Consider the following 12789-nt stretch of genomic DNA (forward strand, 5'->3'; position numbering starts at 1 on the left):
TGATACAAGTGGAAAATAGCAATGGATTTAATAAATATCACAATCAAACTTAACTCTGTGAAAAAATTGTGTATTAACAATAAATAGTTTTTGAGTAATAAATCTTTCAAATTTTATTACCAATCAAGTAAGTCTTTTTAGCCAAAATTTTGGGAAAATGGGTGAGGGGTACAAGAAATGATTTAACCAGAAACATGTACATCCCATATCACTTTTTTCTTTCCAGATACGTATTGTTTCAATCATTTATAACAAAGAAGTTGAAATAATATGCATTTGTTCTAATAATAGGGAAAATCACAAATTTCAAAAATTGACAGCATGCTAAATTTGACACAAAAAATCATCAAAAAATGATAAAACTTTCTTGAATTAACACTTACCTATAATTTTTTAAGTTAAATTTATTCAGATTGGTCAACTACATCTTTTTTGAAAGTATGCAAAAAAGGTTAATTGTGGAACTATGATTTTTTTCACGATAATAGCCACAAAATGGGTACAAATTGAAAAAAAAATGGAAAATCATCAAAATTAGGTACTTTGAAAGGGCTGTAGCAAAAAAAGAGAAGCGCATCACCATATGATTTTTTCTTCACCAACTATTTGTTTACAGTTATATAAACCCAAAAATCAGGTTAAGAAAAAAAGTTTAATTCTAGAAATATTTGGCTCCTCAGAGGTGTACATCCTTAATCAATAGAGGAAATCTTGAAATCATGTTGATGTACAAAATGTATGTTCTTTATTATCGATAATAACATCTTACACGTATGGTCGGTTTCCAGTTCCCAAAATATCATAGCCATTTCTCTCCAATTTACCAGAACCGCCCAAACAAAAAGATGATGGAAAGGTTTGTCTTTATAAATTAGATCTATCTCCTCATGATCTTGACCTGATAAAAAAAAATATGTTCTGTAAATATTCATCAAACAGTTTAATAGAAACGACCTTGGAACACAATGCTTTTATTAAGGAAAAGAAATATATTTTTTTTTATCTATTCCATGTACGAAATCACATAACCACACATCAGTATTTCGTATCATTCCAAAAAGGTTGCTTTTATTAGGCAAAACATAATTTTATCTACCTTTTTCATTATTGTACTAATCACAATAATAGCCAAAATACATTGTCAAATTAATTTGAAATTTAGATGAGATATCAAAAATTATATGACAAGGAATATTGTTATTTGTGTAGGAGAAATACTTTATCTATTTTTTAACACATCTTAGCAATGAATAACACAAATTTTCCATCAGAAAAGTTAATGATAAATAACTGCCATGTAAATTAGAAAACCATAGAAACAAATTTGAGCAGAAACAATCCAAATGTAAAGAATGGTAAGTAATTGGTTAACAATAATATCTAAAAGAATATTTCAAACTAAGAAAGGCTTAATCGGTCTAGTTCCAATTTAATAGATAATTTGTCAAAAAAACTGATGCCTAAAACACCTTTGTCTCCTCAGTCTCCTTCAAAATGTCTCCATTGTTTCCTATAGAATGAAATAATATTCGGAAAACATTTTCAGGTAAACATGAAGTATACAAATATATATTGTCTGTAATAGGGTATATACAATCACCCCCTTCCTCTCCGTTGTGTCCTTACCTCCGTTGTCTCCTTTGTTTCCTTTTTCTCCACTGTCTCCTGTGTTTCCATTATTTCCTATAGAAAAAGGTAAAATCAAGTATTGGACTCAAAAAGGAAAGTCCCTAATCAAATGGCACAATAAAAAGCTCAAACTCATCAAAAGAATGGATAACAACTGTCATATTCCCGACTTGGTTCAGGCATTTTCTTATTTAGAACATTGTGGATTAATCCTGGTTTCATAGCTAGCTTATTCTCTCACTTCTATGACATATATGAGATATCAAAACAACTGATTTTGATTGTAGGTACAATATTTTGAGGAAAAGTCTGCCCTTTAAATTGAATACAACAAAAATGTAGTAATGCGACCAACATTATAGAAATTCATGCTTAGAAACATATTTACAGATTTCTGAAATAAGATCACTGCATGTAATAGGACAAGGTAATATACTGCAGACAAGCGTGATTTGTTTTATATACTTATCATCAAAATTACCGATAATTGAAGACGTTTTCTATAGAGCAAAGCTATCTTAGCTTACCTGTGATATGTTTGACATCGTACAACTTAAATTCTGGATCTTCAAACAAATCTATGATAAAACTGTTAACAGATAAGAGTACTCTGTTGTTTGTTTTTCTCTTATTTCTACGAAGCTGCAATGTAAAATGTAAAGGAAGTCAAAATTAAGAAAAAACCACTTCACCATTTTAGACTCTCTTAAACAGAAAGTGAAATGTAACCTGTTGTGTGTACGAGCCTAAAATGTAATGTAAAGTTATCGAAAATATGTGTCAATTACTTATATTTATTCCAACTGTATTGTAACCTTTACTGTTTTCTTATTTGGATACGCTTTATAATGGCATTATGTTCTAGATATTGTACTGTTTACTTAATTTTGTGATTTCCCTGTTACATTTTAATCAATATGTTCCAGATAATGAGCAAACAGAAATATTATGTCTAAATCGATTTTTTAGAGATTATTTTATAACGTATTCAATGATTTAATTGATATTGGTATCTCCTTAGACCACGCATGGCTGATAAGTTTTTCTGGTTACGGATTCTTCTTTTCTATTTAAGTATTTATGATAAAGTCAAAACATCGAAACTTTATAAAACAAATTTCTATTTTAAGCCAGGAACTACTGAAAAGAGAAGGAAATGAAAGTGTATGTTGTAATGCAATAATCATCTCGTTTAAAGAATTCAAAAGGACATGTTTTTTTTATATCTAAATGAAACATACTTACTCAAAACAGACAAATACATAATTTAGTTCATAATAGAACAAACTTGTAAAACCACTTACACTATTGCTCTCAGCTCCTCTTTCAAAGGTTTCATGACGTTTATCCCCATGCTAAAGAAATATATTGATTGATTGATGTTTTAACGCCACTTTTAATCGCCTATTGGAGCTATTTCGTGGCGGCCAGTTTTTATCGGTGAAGGAAGCCGGAGTGCCCGGAGAAAACCAACGACCTTCGATAGGAAAACTGACAATGCTAGTCTATTAAGGTCGGAGTCAAGTGCACCCGTAGGTGCGGGGTTCGAACTCACAACCTCAGTGTTGACTGGCTAGTGATTACTACTTATGTTAATTGGCCAGCGAAGCCCCATTAAATATATAAAATATATACAAATCTAATATAGGTCGTGTTTGCCAACTATTTTTGTTCGATCAGTAAACATGTTTAGTTTACTATAACAGCGTTGTATACATCCGGATCAGAAGCAGTGTGTTTGTAATATGGGAGGTACATATTTGTTTAATTCCTATGGCAACGTCGAAATATGTCATTAATCAAATTCATGTTAGATAATATACACAGTTTGGCATGAACATATTTATGATATTGAATAATTTTAAAATCATACAAATTTTCACACTTTGAATTAACTTATGATTTGACGTACATTGTGCATTGTTACCAGATCTAAATGTTTCACTATGTCGATTATATTAATATGAAAATGTGGCATGTTCAAATCTTTGTTTTAAACTTTAGTGTAATCTGTTATGTTTTGTATTTGAAGGTGCAATTTGTTGCATTTATTTTTAGATCTTATATTCATTATAATTTAAGACGTTTCATGTGTTCCTTCTATCGATATTTTTCAGATAATAAGCAAACTTATAAGTGGTTAAAAATCGTTTTAGAGAAATTACTGTTTGAAATAAATAAAACGAGAAAAGCTGACAAGAAATCCTTTGACTCTTTTTTTTAATTCAGTAATGAACATAGTTGATATACGTATACAACATTTTAAAGAACATTTTACTCCTAACAACAACCATTATAACCCTTTTTCTCGTATCAAAAATAAACTAACAGATCTCGTCAAGGAATTTGTTTTTGTCCAGTCTGATAAGGCTGCTAATAATATCATTAATGTTTGACGTCAATTTTACATTGAGATTCTTTAAAAGGAAATCACGAATTCACCAACATTTCAACTGACTTCATTTTTGGAAAATGACATCTTGACCGTTAAATTTAGTCTAGGTTTGAAACAGCCCATCCAACTGAATTGTATATTGATCTTACAAAATTCCAGGTTATTTGGCAATTTGATTCATTGCTGTCAAATTACAGGATTTAATTGATAGGTAAAAATAGCTAGAATTTTCAGTTTTGATTAAATTCACATGGTCACCTTTAATTATTTTCATAACTTCTTCAAACAACTTGGATTTTCACAAAACATTACAGCTATCTCAATTATACATTGAGCTTAGATAATGCCAGTTTGTTTGGTAGTTTGATTAATTGCTGTCAAATTTAAGGATTTAATTAATAAAATAACAAATAACTAGAATTTCAGTTCGGACTAAATTTTTTTGTTATAACTTTACAAAGTCAAATATATTACCTCTTTTGTCAATTCATCATGTATTTCATCTGGCTAAAACATTAAAAAAAAGAAAAAAGAATTATGTAGAACTATAAGAAAATAGGGCAAAGTTAACAATGAGACACAATTCTCCACCAGAGACCAAGTGCGACAGAAGTAAACAACTATATGTCACCGTACGTCCAACAAAAAGAGAACAATCAATACGCTTAGTCAGTTATAAAAGTCGTCGACATCACAAATAAAAGGCCTGATTGGTGTACACAATAATGAACGAAAATAGAATAAAATATAATAAAAAGCTACTGACTAGTCAGAGGCAAAGCATGTAGCAAGGTAACATTAGTTTTGTTGGCGCAAAACCTTTCCCTAACCTAGCACAACAGTGTAACAATTCAACATAAGAACAAACTTGAAAAAAATAGTTAAAAAGTGTTGGAGGTCACTGGGTTGTCTTCCTCTATCTTTGGTTTTGAAATTGCAGGACAAATCGGTCTGGATCTTTAATGAAATGTGCACATTTCGAGAGTGTATGTATTTCATGTGTGAGACTTTAAAGTAGAAAATTACGTTTCTTATCATATTTACAGCTTTAATTTACACAAAAAAAAATTTTGTTTTGATTCAATCATGTCAATTTATTTTAACTTTTGCCATATAAGGGAAAAATTCAGATAAAGTAATTTTTATAACGGAATGTGTTGCAAATTTACCTATTTTACAATGTAGCAAGAAAACGAGTCTGAAAGCATAGTGTACGTTGTAAGAGCTATCTTCTAACATTTCATCTTCAAATTCTATGGTGTAGATTTCTTCTTATCACACAAAATTGGGATTTCCATTCATAATCTATACAAAATCTGACAATGTTGTCTCACATCTAGCGTAAAAAGCATGATAGAAACTACACTTTGACCAATTATTCAAAAATTCTATTGATTTTAATTCAGACCTTCACCTTAACAAATTAACACAAAGCCGAAACACATTAACCGAACGTTGCAAGACGTTTATACATCCCCATAACAAACACATTACTTAAGTACAGATCTGAGTGTACTCGAAGCTTCTGACGGCTAGTTCAAAGCCAAAAAAACACATCCAATAATCATTAAATGTGTTGTAAACTAAAAGATAAACTTAAACAGCCAAGACAAACAAATAACCTTGTGCAATTTCAAAATAAGAATGTGAATAGATATAGGAAGATGTGGTGTGAGTGCCAATGAAACAACTCCCCATCCATAATGTATATATAAGATATATTTATTAGATTTTAGCGAGAGAAATTTGTTTATTACTGAAAAATTATTACACCAGGGTTTTCGATATGACAAACTAGTCAAAACATTTACTAAATTTTATCATCGGTACAAGGACATCATTTATAAATATAATTCAACATGCAGACATCTTATACGTTCAGGTATTTCACATCCAATTTTTTATGGTAATATTTTTTTACAAAGCACAAAAATGTCAGCATTCACCTCAAAAGCTAACAAAACCTTTAAACAGACTTAATAAGAAGGGATATAGTTACGATACTGTTGCCAGGTCATTAAAGATTGCATATTTTGGCTTTAATATTGATTCACTTACAGGGTCTTTGCATCGGAAATAAACACATTTATTCTAAAACTAGTTGTTGGCACAATACGGGTTATGTTCTTCTCATATATCTTATGATTGTATAATACTAAACCCCTAACGGGAAGGATTATACTTGATATTCATATTATGAATACATAATTTTTCAATCAGTTTATTTGAGGTCTGGATCTGGCATGTCAGTAACTGCTAGTAGTACTTTTTTAAATTATGTATCATTCTGTTTAGTTTCTTTTGTTACCTATTCTGACATCGGACTCGGACTACTTTTGAACTGACTTTTACTGTGCGTTTTGTTGTGTGTTTGTTTTTTTACTACATTGCTTAGATGTATAGGGGGAGGGTTGAGTTCTCAAAAAACATGTTTAACCCCGCTGCATTTTTGCGCCTGTCCCAAGTCAGGAGCCTCTGATTTTTAATTTTAGTTTCTTATGCATATTTCGGAGTTAAGTATGACGTCCATTATCACGGAACTAGTATACATTTTTGTTTAGGGGCCAGCTGAAGCACGCCTCCGGGTGTGGGAGTCCCTCGCTGCATTGAAGACCCATTGGTGGCCTTCGGCTGTTGTCTACTCTTTGGTCGGGCTGTTGTCTCTTTGACACATTCCCCATTTCCATTTTCAATTTTATTTATAACAATATAATTGGTAACCATTTAGAAAAAAAAAAGTTTGTTTACAGGATTTCTAAGTTTAACATGTTAAAAATGTTTTTTTTTAAATTTTTGTAAAGATTAAATTTCTGTCTAGATTTATAGACAGTTAATTATTCACAGTTTCGAATATTTATGCTACACACTTGAAGCAACAGCTTAACATGAGAAACGGATACATGTATATTGCACACACACATACACTCAAATAATCATACACATACGTACAGACAGGAAATATAAAATACAACAATAATTATTGCCAAAAATCAAACCTGGTTACTAATTAATTCCATCTTACTCCTTTTATCTTTTTAGCTTTAGGTGTTTAAGAAAAGTATATAGAATATTAAACTGTTTGAATATGTCTCTGTTTTTTCATGCATATTTATTTTTTCAAAGACAGTTTATTAGTTGCATTAACGGTTTGTGTGATCAAACAGCACTGTATCCATTTCACACATGCTTATTAAGTCATAAACATACCAAAATAATATAATTGAATCCATATGGATACACACACCCACACCCACACAGACGAATAAATAATATAATTAGGAATAGAACAATATTGTCAAACAACTTACGCTGTCGCTCGTATCTTCTTTTACACGTTGTTTATTCCAATGCTAAAAGAATATAAAATATATACATATAATGTAGATCGTTTCTGCAGACCATTTTTCCTGATGAATAATACGCATGTTTCATTTCTAATAAACGGTTGTATAACCGGAAATACAAATGTACATAATCAAGTAATGGTCCTTATGCCTACAGAGGTACATTTAAATGCAAAATAAAATGTAGGTAAATTCAGGCAAGTTTTCATATTTTGGATAAACCTTTGATACTTGTATAACATTGTTAATGGAGATAAATGATTTCAATATACATAGAGCAGTTTCGTTGATATTGACACATTTCAAGTCTTTCTGTGTATATCTTTCATAATGATTGTAAATTTACCTTTTCTATAAGCTGAATTGCTAATTCTTCTTTGCTTTCAATGCACTGAAATATATAATTATAATTGCATCTGAACAGATCAATGTATAAAGACAGCACACAAAATAGTATAGCCATACGAAATTGAAACAAATCCTTCTTCCCTTCAATTGAATGCTTCTTTTTGTAAATTCATTGGGGTGTAAAAGTGCTTCATTCTAAAAATGTACGCACTGTCAACGCTTTTACAACCCTATAAAATTACTAAAAGAAACATTCAATTCTTATACATACATTTTTTAGCTATGATCATGAAAACACGATTACAATCTAGGTTTTCTTGTATTTACCTGTGCACTTTATTGTAAAAACGTGTGTCATCATGTATGTTACAATTCATGCAATTCATTTTGAAATGAAGAATGACAAGAGATTGCTGTTAGCCAATCAAAACAATGGACAATAATGAAACATACATCTAATGTAAATATTTGCGACTAAACATCATCGTTTAAGATATGTTGTAAGTAGAATTTTGCATAAAAAGCGATCATATCGATGTCTTCATCTACATTTTCAACGTGTATGCTATTTTTAGCGTCCGTAATTTAACATAATAATTTTTAATGCATATCTAATTAATAAATTTCTGGGGAAAAATAAAATCTTAGTGGATAATAGTGTGTTTACTTTGGGAAGTTTTAATCAAGTACCATCCGTGTAATAGCAGTTAACATCGTGTCTACATTAAATACGAAAGATAAAAAACAGTATACTTACCAGCCTGAATACATTTGGTAAGTTATCGAGTATAAATGAGCTCATGCTTTCTATTTTCTCCATTATCAACATGACAAAGTCCGTTCTGTTAGCTAAAAGCGATGACTTGAACAGCTCTGAAACATTGTCTTTTTCATATTCCTGTTTTTCAAAATGTGTATATTTTTTATGATTATTTGCAAACACGTTCTGGGTCTTCTTGTCTTCAGCATGACTTTTTTTGTCAAAACAAAATATATATATTGCTATTTTAAGACCTTGATGGTTGTGTTTGTTCTCATTGAGTATTGTGTATAACGTTGCAAGTAACGATTATCTTTTTTGTTTGTATACGATTTGAAATATTTGTTTCTAGAACTAAATACATTGTACATTGAATCAGCACTATGTTCAAACTAATTTTGAATTTCAAAATATATATCTCATATCGAAATGAAATATTGACTATCTTACATTTACATTTTACTAACGCATAAAGACGTTATACAAGTTATCAATTTCATAATAAAATGAACAAAGTTGTATCAATATCCAACAATCCGCGTTTGCGTTCGATTATTGAAAAGTGTTTTTTTGGACTGAATACCAGTTGGTAATCAATCGTAGGCTTAAATCAAAGCAAAATATAGATAAATCATGAAATTTCTGTTTTAAACAACATAAAGCCACTGTTCATAACGCTCTCGTATTTTAAAAATACTTAGAAATGTTACATTTAAAGTAGGGTTCCAAAGTACACACTTATGCAGCTTGATGTAGCTAAGAGAACTATTTTTCATTAAGATACCATCATACTCTTACAAGTGTGTTGTTATTCTACGATGTATTAAACTGTTGTTTTGTTTTATCAACATTATGGACTTTTCGTTTCACATTCTTTATTCACACATACATTATCTTATCCAACAACTTCTATATAAATATAAAAAAGGAGATGTGTTATGATTTCCAACGACACAACTATCCACCAAAGTTCATAAAGTGGAAGTAAGACCCCTGAAAAAACCAAACAAGGCCTCGACATGAAAAATATGAAAGAATTCATTTGAGAAAACTAACGGCTTATTTATAACAAAACAATTTACAAAAAAACTTAATTGTTTTAATTTTGGTAAATTGATTTGATATAAATTATTCCGTTAGTTTTCTCAATTGAATTGTTTCATATTCTTCATGTTGGGGCCTGTTATAGGCAACCATATGGTATGGGTTTTTCTCATTGTTGAAGGTCGTACGGTTGCCTATAATTGCTTACATCAACTTCATTTGAATTTTGGTGGATAGTTGTTTCATTGGCAAGCATACCACATCTCCTTGATTTCATATTAACTCATCACATCGATGCAAAGAAAACATCTAACAAAAAAATCAAACAGGACATGGCAGGGTATATATCCATTCCTCATCCCGGACAACAAGAAATACATTAAGTACAGATCTGAGAGAACTCTCAGTTAATGACAGCTATTTTAAAGCCAATAACAACTATTTGAAAAAACATGTTTTTAAGCTAAGACTACTATATCAATCAGTACACATCCAAATTATAACTGATTTAGTGTAAAGACGTCAATAAAAGCCAGAGAAAATATGACCAATAGCATTGCTAATATATAGGTATCTTCAGATTGCAGATATATGCATTGATCTATCTTTGTGTTTCTTATTTCTACCAGAAGAGAAGAGAAAATTAATTGGAATTGCGATATGATTTTTATTTCGATATCAAATAGCATTTAGACAGGATTTGTTTTTTTATAAATATAAATGATATGTATATTATTTAATTCGTAGACAATTTTAGAATGTGGTTATGTAGAGAAAAGAAGCAAAAAATGAACTCTTAACATGTCATTGGAACACATATCTTTAGTATCTATAAGAAAAACAAATTTATATATTTTACAAATTAAATTTCAGTTGCTAACCACTTATCAACATTATCAACATTTAATAAAAACATATCATCATGTTCATTTGTTCGGTTCGTATCTGTTTCTTACAATTTTTTTTTTATAAAATTACGAATTAAAAGGAACACGGTTAATGCTATAACGGTATAGTGTCATGGTTTGTATCTTTTTTCTTGTAATCCCTAATCCAATTTTCTTCGATATTCGCGATTAACTTAGTTACTGTAAAAACAGTTCGTCTTTGCATCGTGTTTACTTGTATTTATTTATGGGTATCGCGATAGCTGTTGATTTGGATATATCACATACGTAACAGTACGGAACTTTCTGCATTGTATTAGTTTAAAATTGACCATTACTGGTAGATGATTTTCGTAAAAATGTAACTTTCATAGATGAAAACTGACGAGCATAATAGATTTAAACTAATTTTGTGCATTTATATAAAAAAATATAACAAGACTGACTTACTGACCTATAGTGGCGGTACATTGTGTCAAAACAAAACAAAAAGAAATCTTTGTACTTCTTACAATTATTGTTGATCTGAGTTTAAGTGACTGTGGAATTATAAAGATCAGAATTCGTGTATAACAATAAATTCTGAGGTATTACAAAAACTAGATTTTAATGCAGGTACACAGTATTCAAGTAGAAGCCGACAAAAATTTGAGCAATTTGAAACTCAAACAAATTACATTCGTGAAAAATTCAAACGGACATTTAACAAATAATATTGTCATTGTTTTTAGGTCCCGCAAAAAAATATATATGAGTTTTCTTGCGCTTGTATCTTTAATTAACTACTTTACTGATTTGTTTTTGCTTGTTATCAACATTATAAGTCATTGAAGACATATCATTGTAGTGTGTCATAAAGTAATTCTCATTTCCATTCTGCCTAACATCGCTGTTATTTCGGTTTTCCAAATTGCTTTGCTATTTACAAACAAAATAGTCACATATCTAATTTCAGAAAGTGTATTTAATTTAGTCCTTTATCATACATGATTTTTATATGGAACATTGTACAAGAGAGGACCTTGCAGCATATGGTGGCATAGTTTAGTGCTTATTTTAACTTTTTCAAATATTTTTTCTTGGGGGGGAATAAGAAAAACAAAAATACCTGATAATTTTAGTTAATAATTTTAACACAAAGGTGGTAATTATTCTTTATTGTGGGTATTATTGGGGGTTTTTCATCTTCTGGTCGTTTTGTGCAATGATATTGAAAGTCATGTTTTTGTTGTACTTGTCAATTACAATTATTTTCTAATATTATAAATGATCAATTTTACTGTATATATATTGAAGAGGAGTTTCGTTATCGAAGAATGCAATTTTAAAACTATATCAAGTTTATAATTTTCATTGTTTCAAATGCACTTCTATTATTGCGAAAATATCATGTTATAAACTTCGGAGGAAACATAAAGACAATATATATCACACCTATCGAACACGTGAACTGCGGTTGATGAAAAATAATATGACGATTTAACATGATGGACAATGATCTTCATATTAGTAGCTACTATAGCAGTTTGACACTTGTTTTACACAATAAAAAAGGACCAGCGAAACAACGAAAGTTCTGTTTCGTCTGCTTACTTTTCCTTAATAACGAACCGGAAATATGGATATTTCCCTATAATATATCATGACCTAAACAGGGTTTTGTAGTTAAATGGTAGTTTATAAGAATAACTCTTCAGATTTGACGTAATTTGGTAAAACTCATTAGTTTAAATTTATAGTGGTTACGATAAATACAACATTCTGATGTCATCGTATAAGTAAAACATATATTCTATTAAGTATCTTGCTTTGAATTCTTTTTAGAAGGTTCAAATTATTAGATACATGTACATTGTTTGGGCTTGCAAAAAAAAATAAGATTTTGTGTAACTCTATAGTTAAGATGAACAGTATAAAACATATATTGACAGGGTTATAGTTTTTAACAAATTATCTATTCTAATATTGGTTCAAGTTCTGATTCTCATACCTAACCCCAAGACAGGAAAAAGATGCCTAATAATTACTTAAAATTGAGAATGGAAATGGGGAATGTGTCAAAGAGACAACAACCCGACCATAGAGCAGACAACAGCCGAAGGCCACCGATGGGTCTTTAATGTTTGTTGTTAACTTGTTTGTTATAGTGTTTAAATGTCTTTAATGGCTGAATGCGTTATTAGATCCATAACATTTCTAGCTTTGCGAAATGTTGTTGCTTAGTCATATACAGTAATTCGGAGGAGAAAAAGTTGCTTTTAAGTTACGATGAATTGCTAAAAATTGGTAAAGAAAGTCAATCCTTTTTTTGCATGTTTTCTAGAAAATGTATCCAAGTTGCAAAATAAGTTTTTAGTTGAACAATACTGATATTCTGGAAAA

General features: G+C 30.0%; 1 protein-coding gene across 9 annotated transcripts in view; it reads right to left on the reverse strand.

Moving 5' to 3' along the window:
• LOC127715428 (transient receptor potential cation channel subfamily M member 1-like) overlaps positions 1-12789 on the reverse strand; it is a 77626-nt gene that overhangs the window by 22856 nt on the left and 41981 nt on the right. For 8 of the 9 annotated variants that reach the window (XM_052221463.1, XM_052221465.1, XM_052221466.1 and 5 more), the window contains 7 exons: positions 8474-8614; positions 7715-7759; positions 7333-7374; positions 4499-4531; positions 2157-2271; positions 1627-1683; positions 770-898 (listed from right to left, as the gene is read on the reverse strand). In XM_052221463.1, coding sequence (XP_052077423.1) covers positions 770-898; positions 1627-1683; positions 2157-2271; positions 4499-4531; positions 7333-7374; positions 7715-7759; positions 8474-8614 — 562 coding nt within the window. The remainder of the gene's footprint in view (positions 1-769; positions 899-1626; positions 1684-2156; positions 2272-4498; positions 4532-7332; positions 7375-7714; positions 7760-8473; positions 8615-12789) is intronic. The other variant, XM_052221464.1, reaches the window with a different exon arrangement.

Source organism: Mytilus californianus, unplaced genomic scaffold (genome assembly GCF_021869535.1).
Source record: "Mytilus californianus isolate M0D057914Y unplaced genomic scaffold, xbMytCali1.0.p SCAF_9, whole genome shotgun sequence".
Taxonomy (NCBI): Eukaryota; Metazoa; Mollusca; class Bivalvia; order Mytilida; family Mytilidae; genus Mytilus; species Mytilus californianus.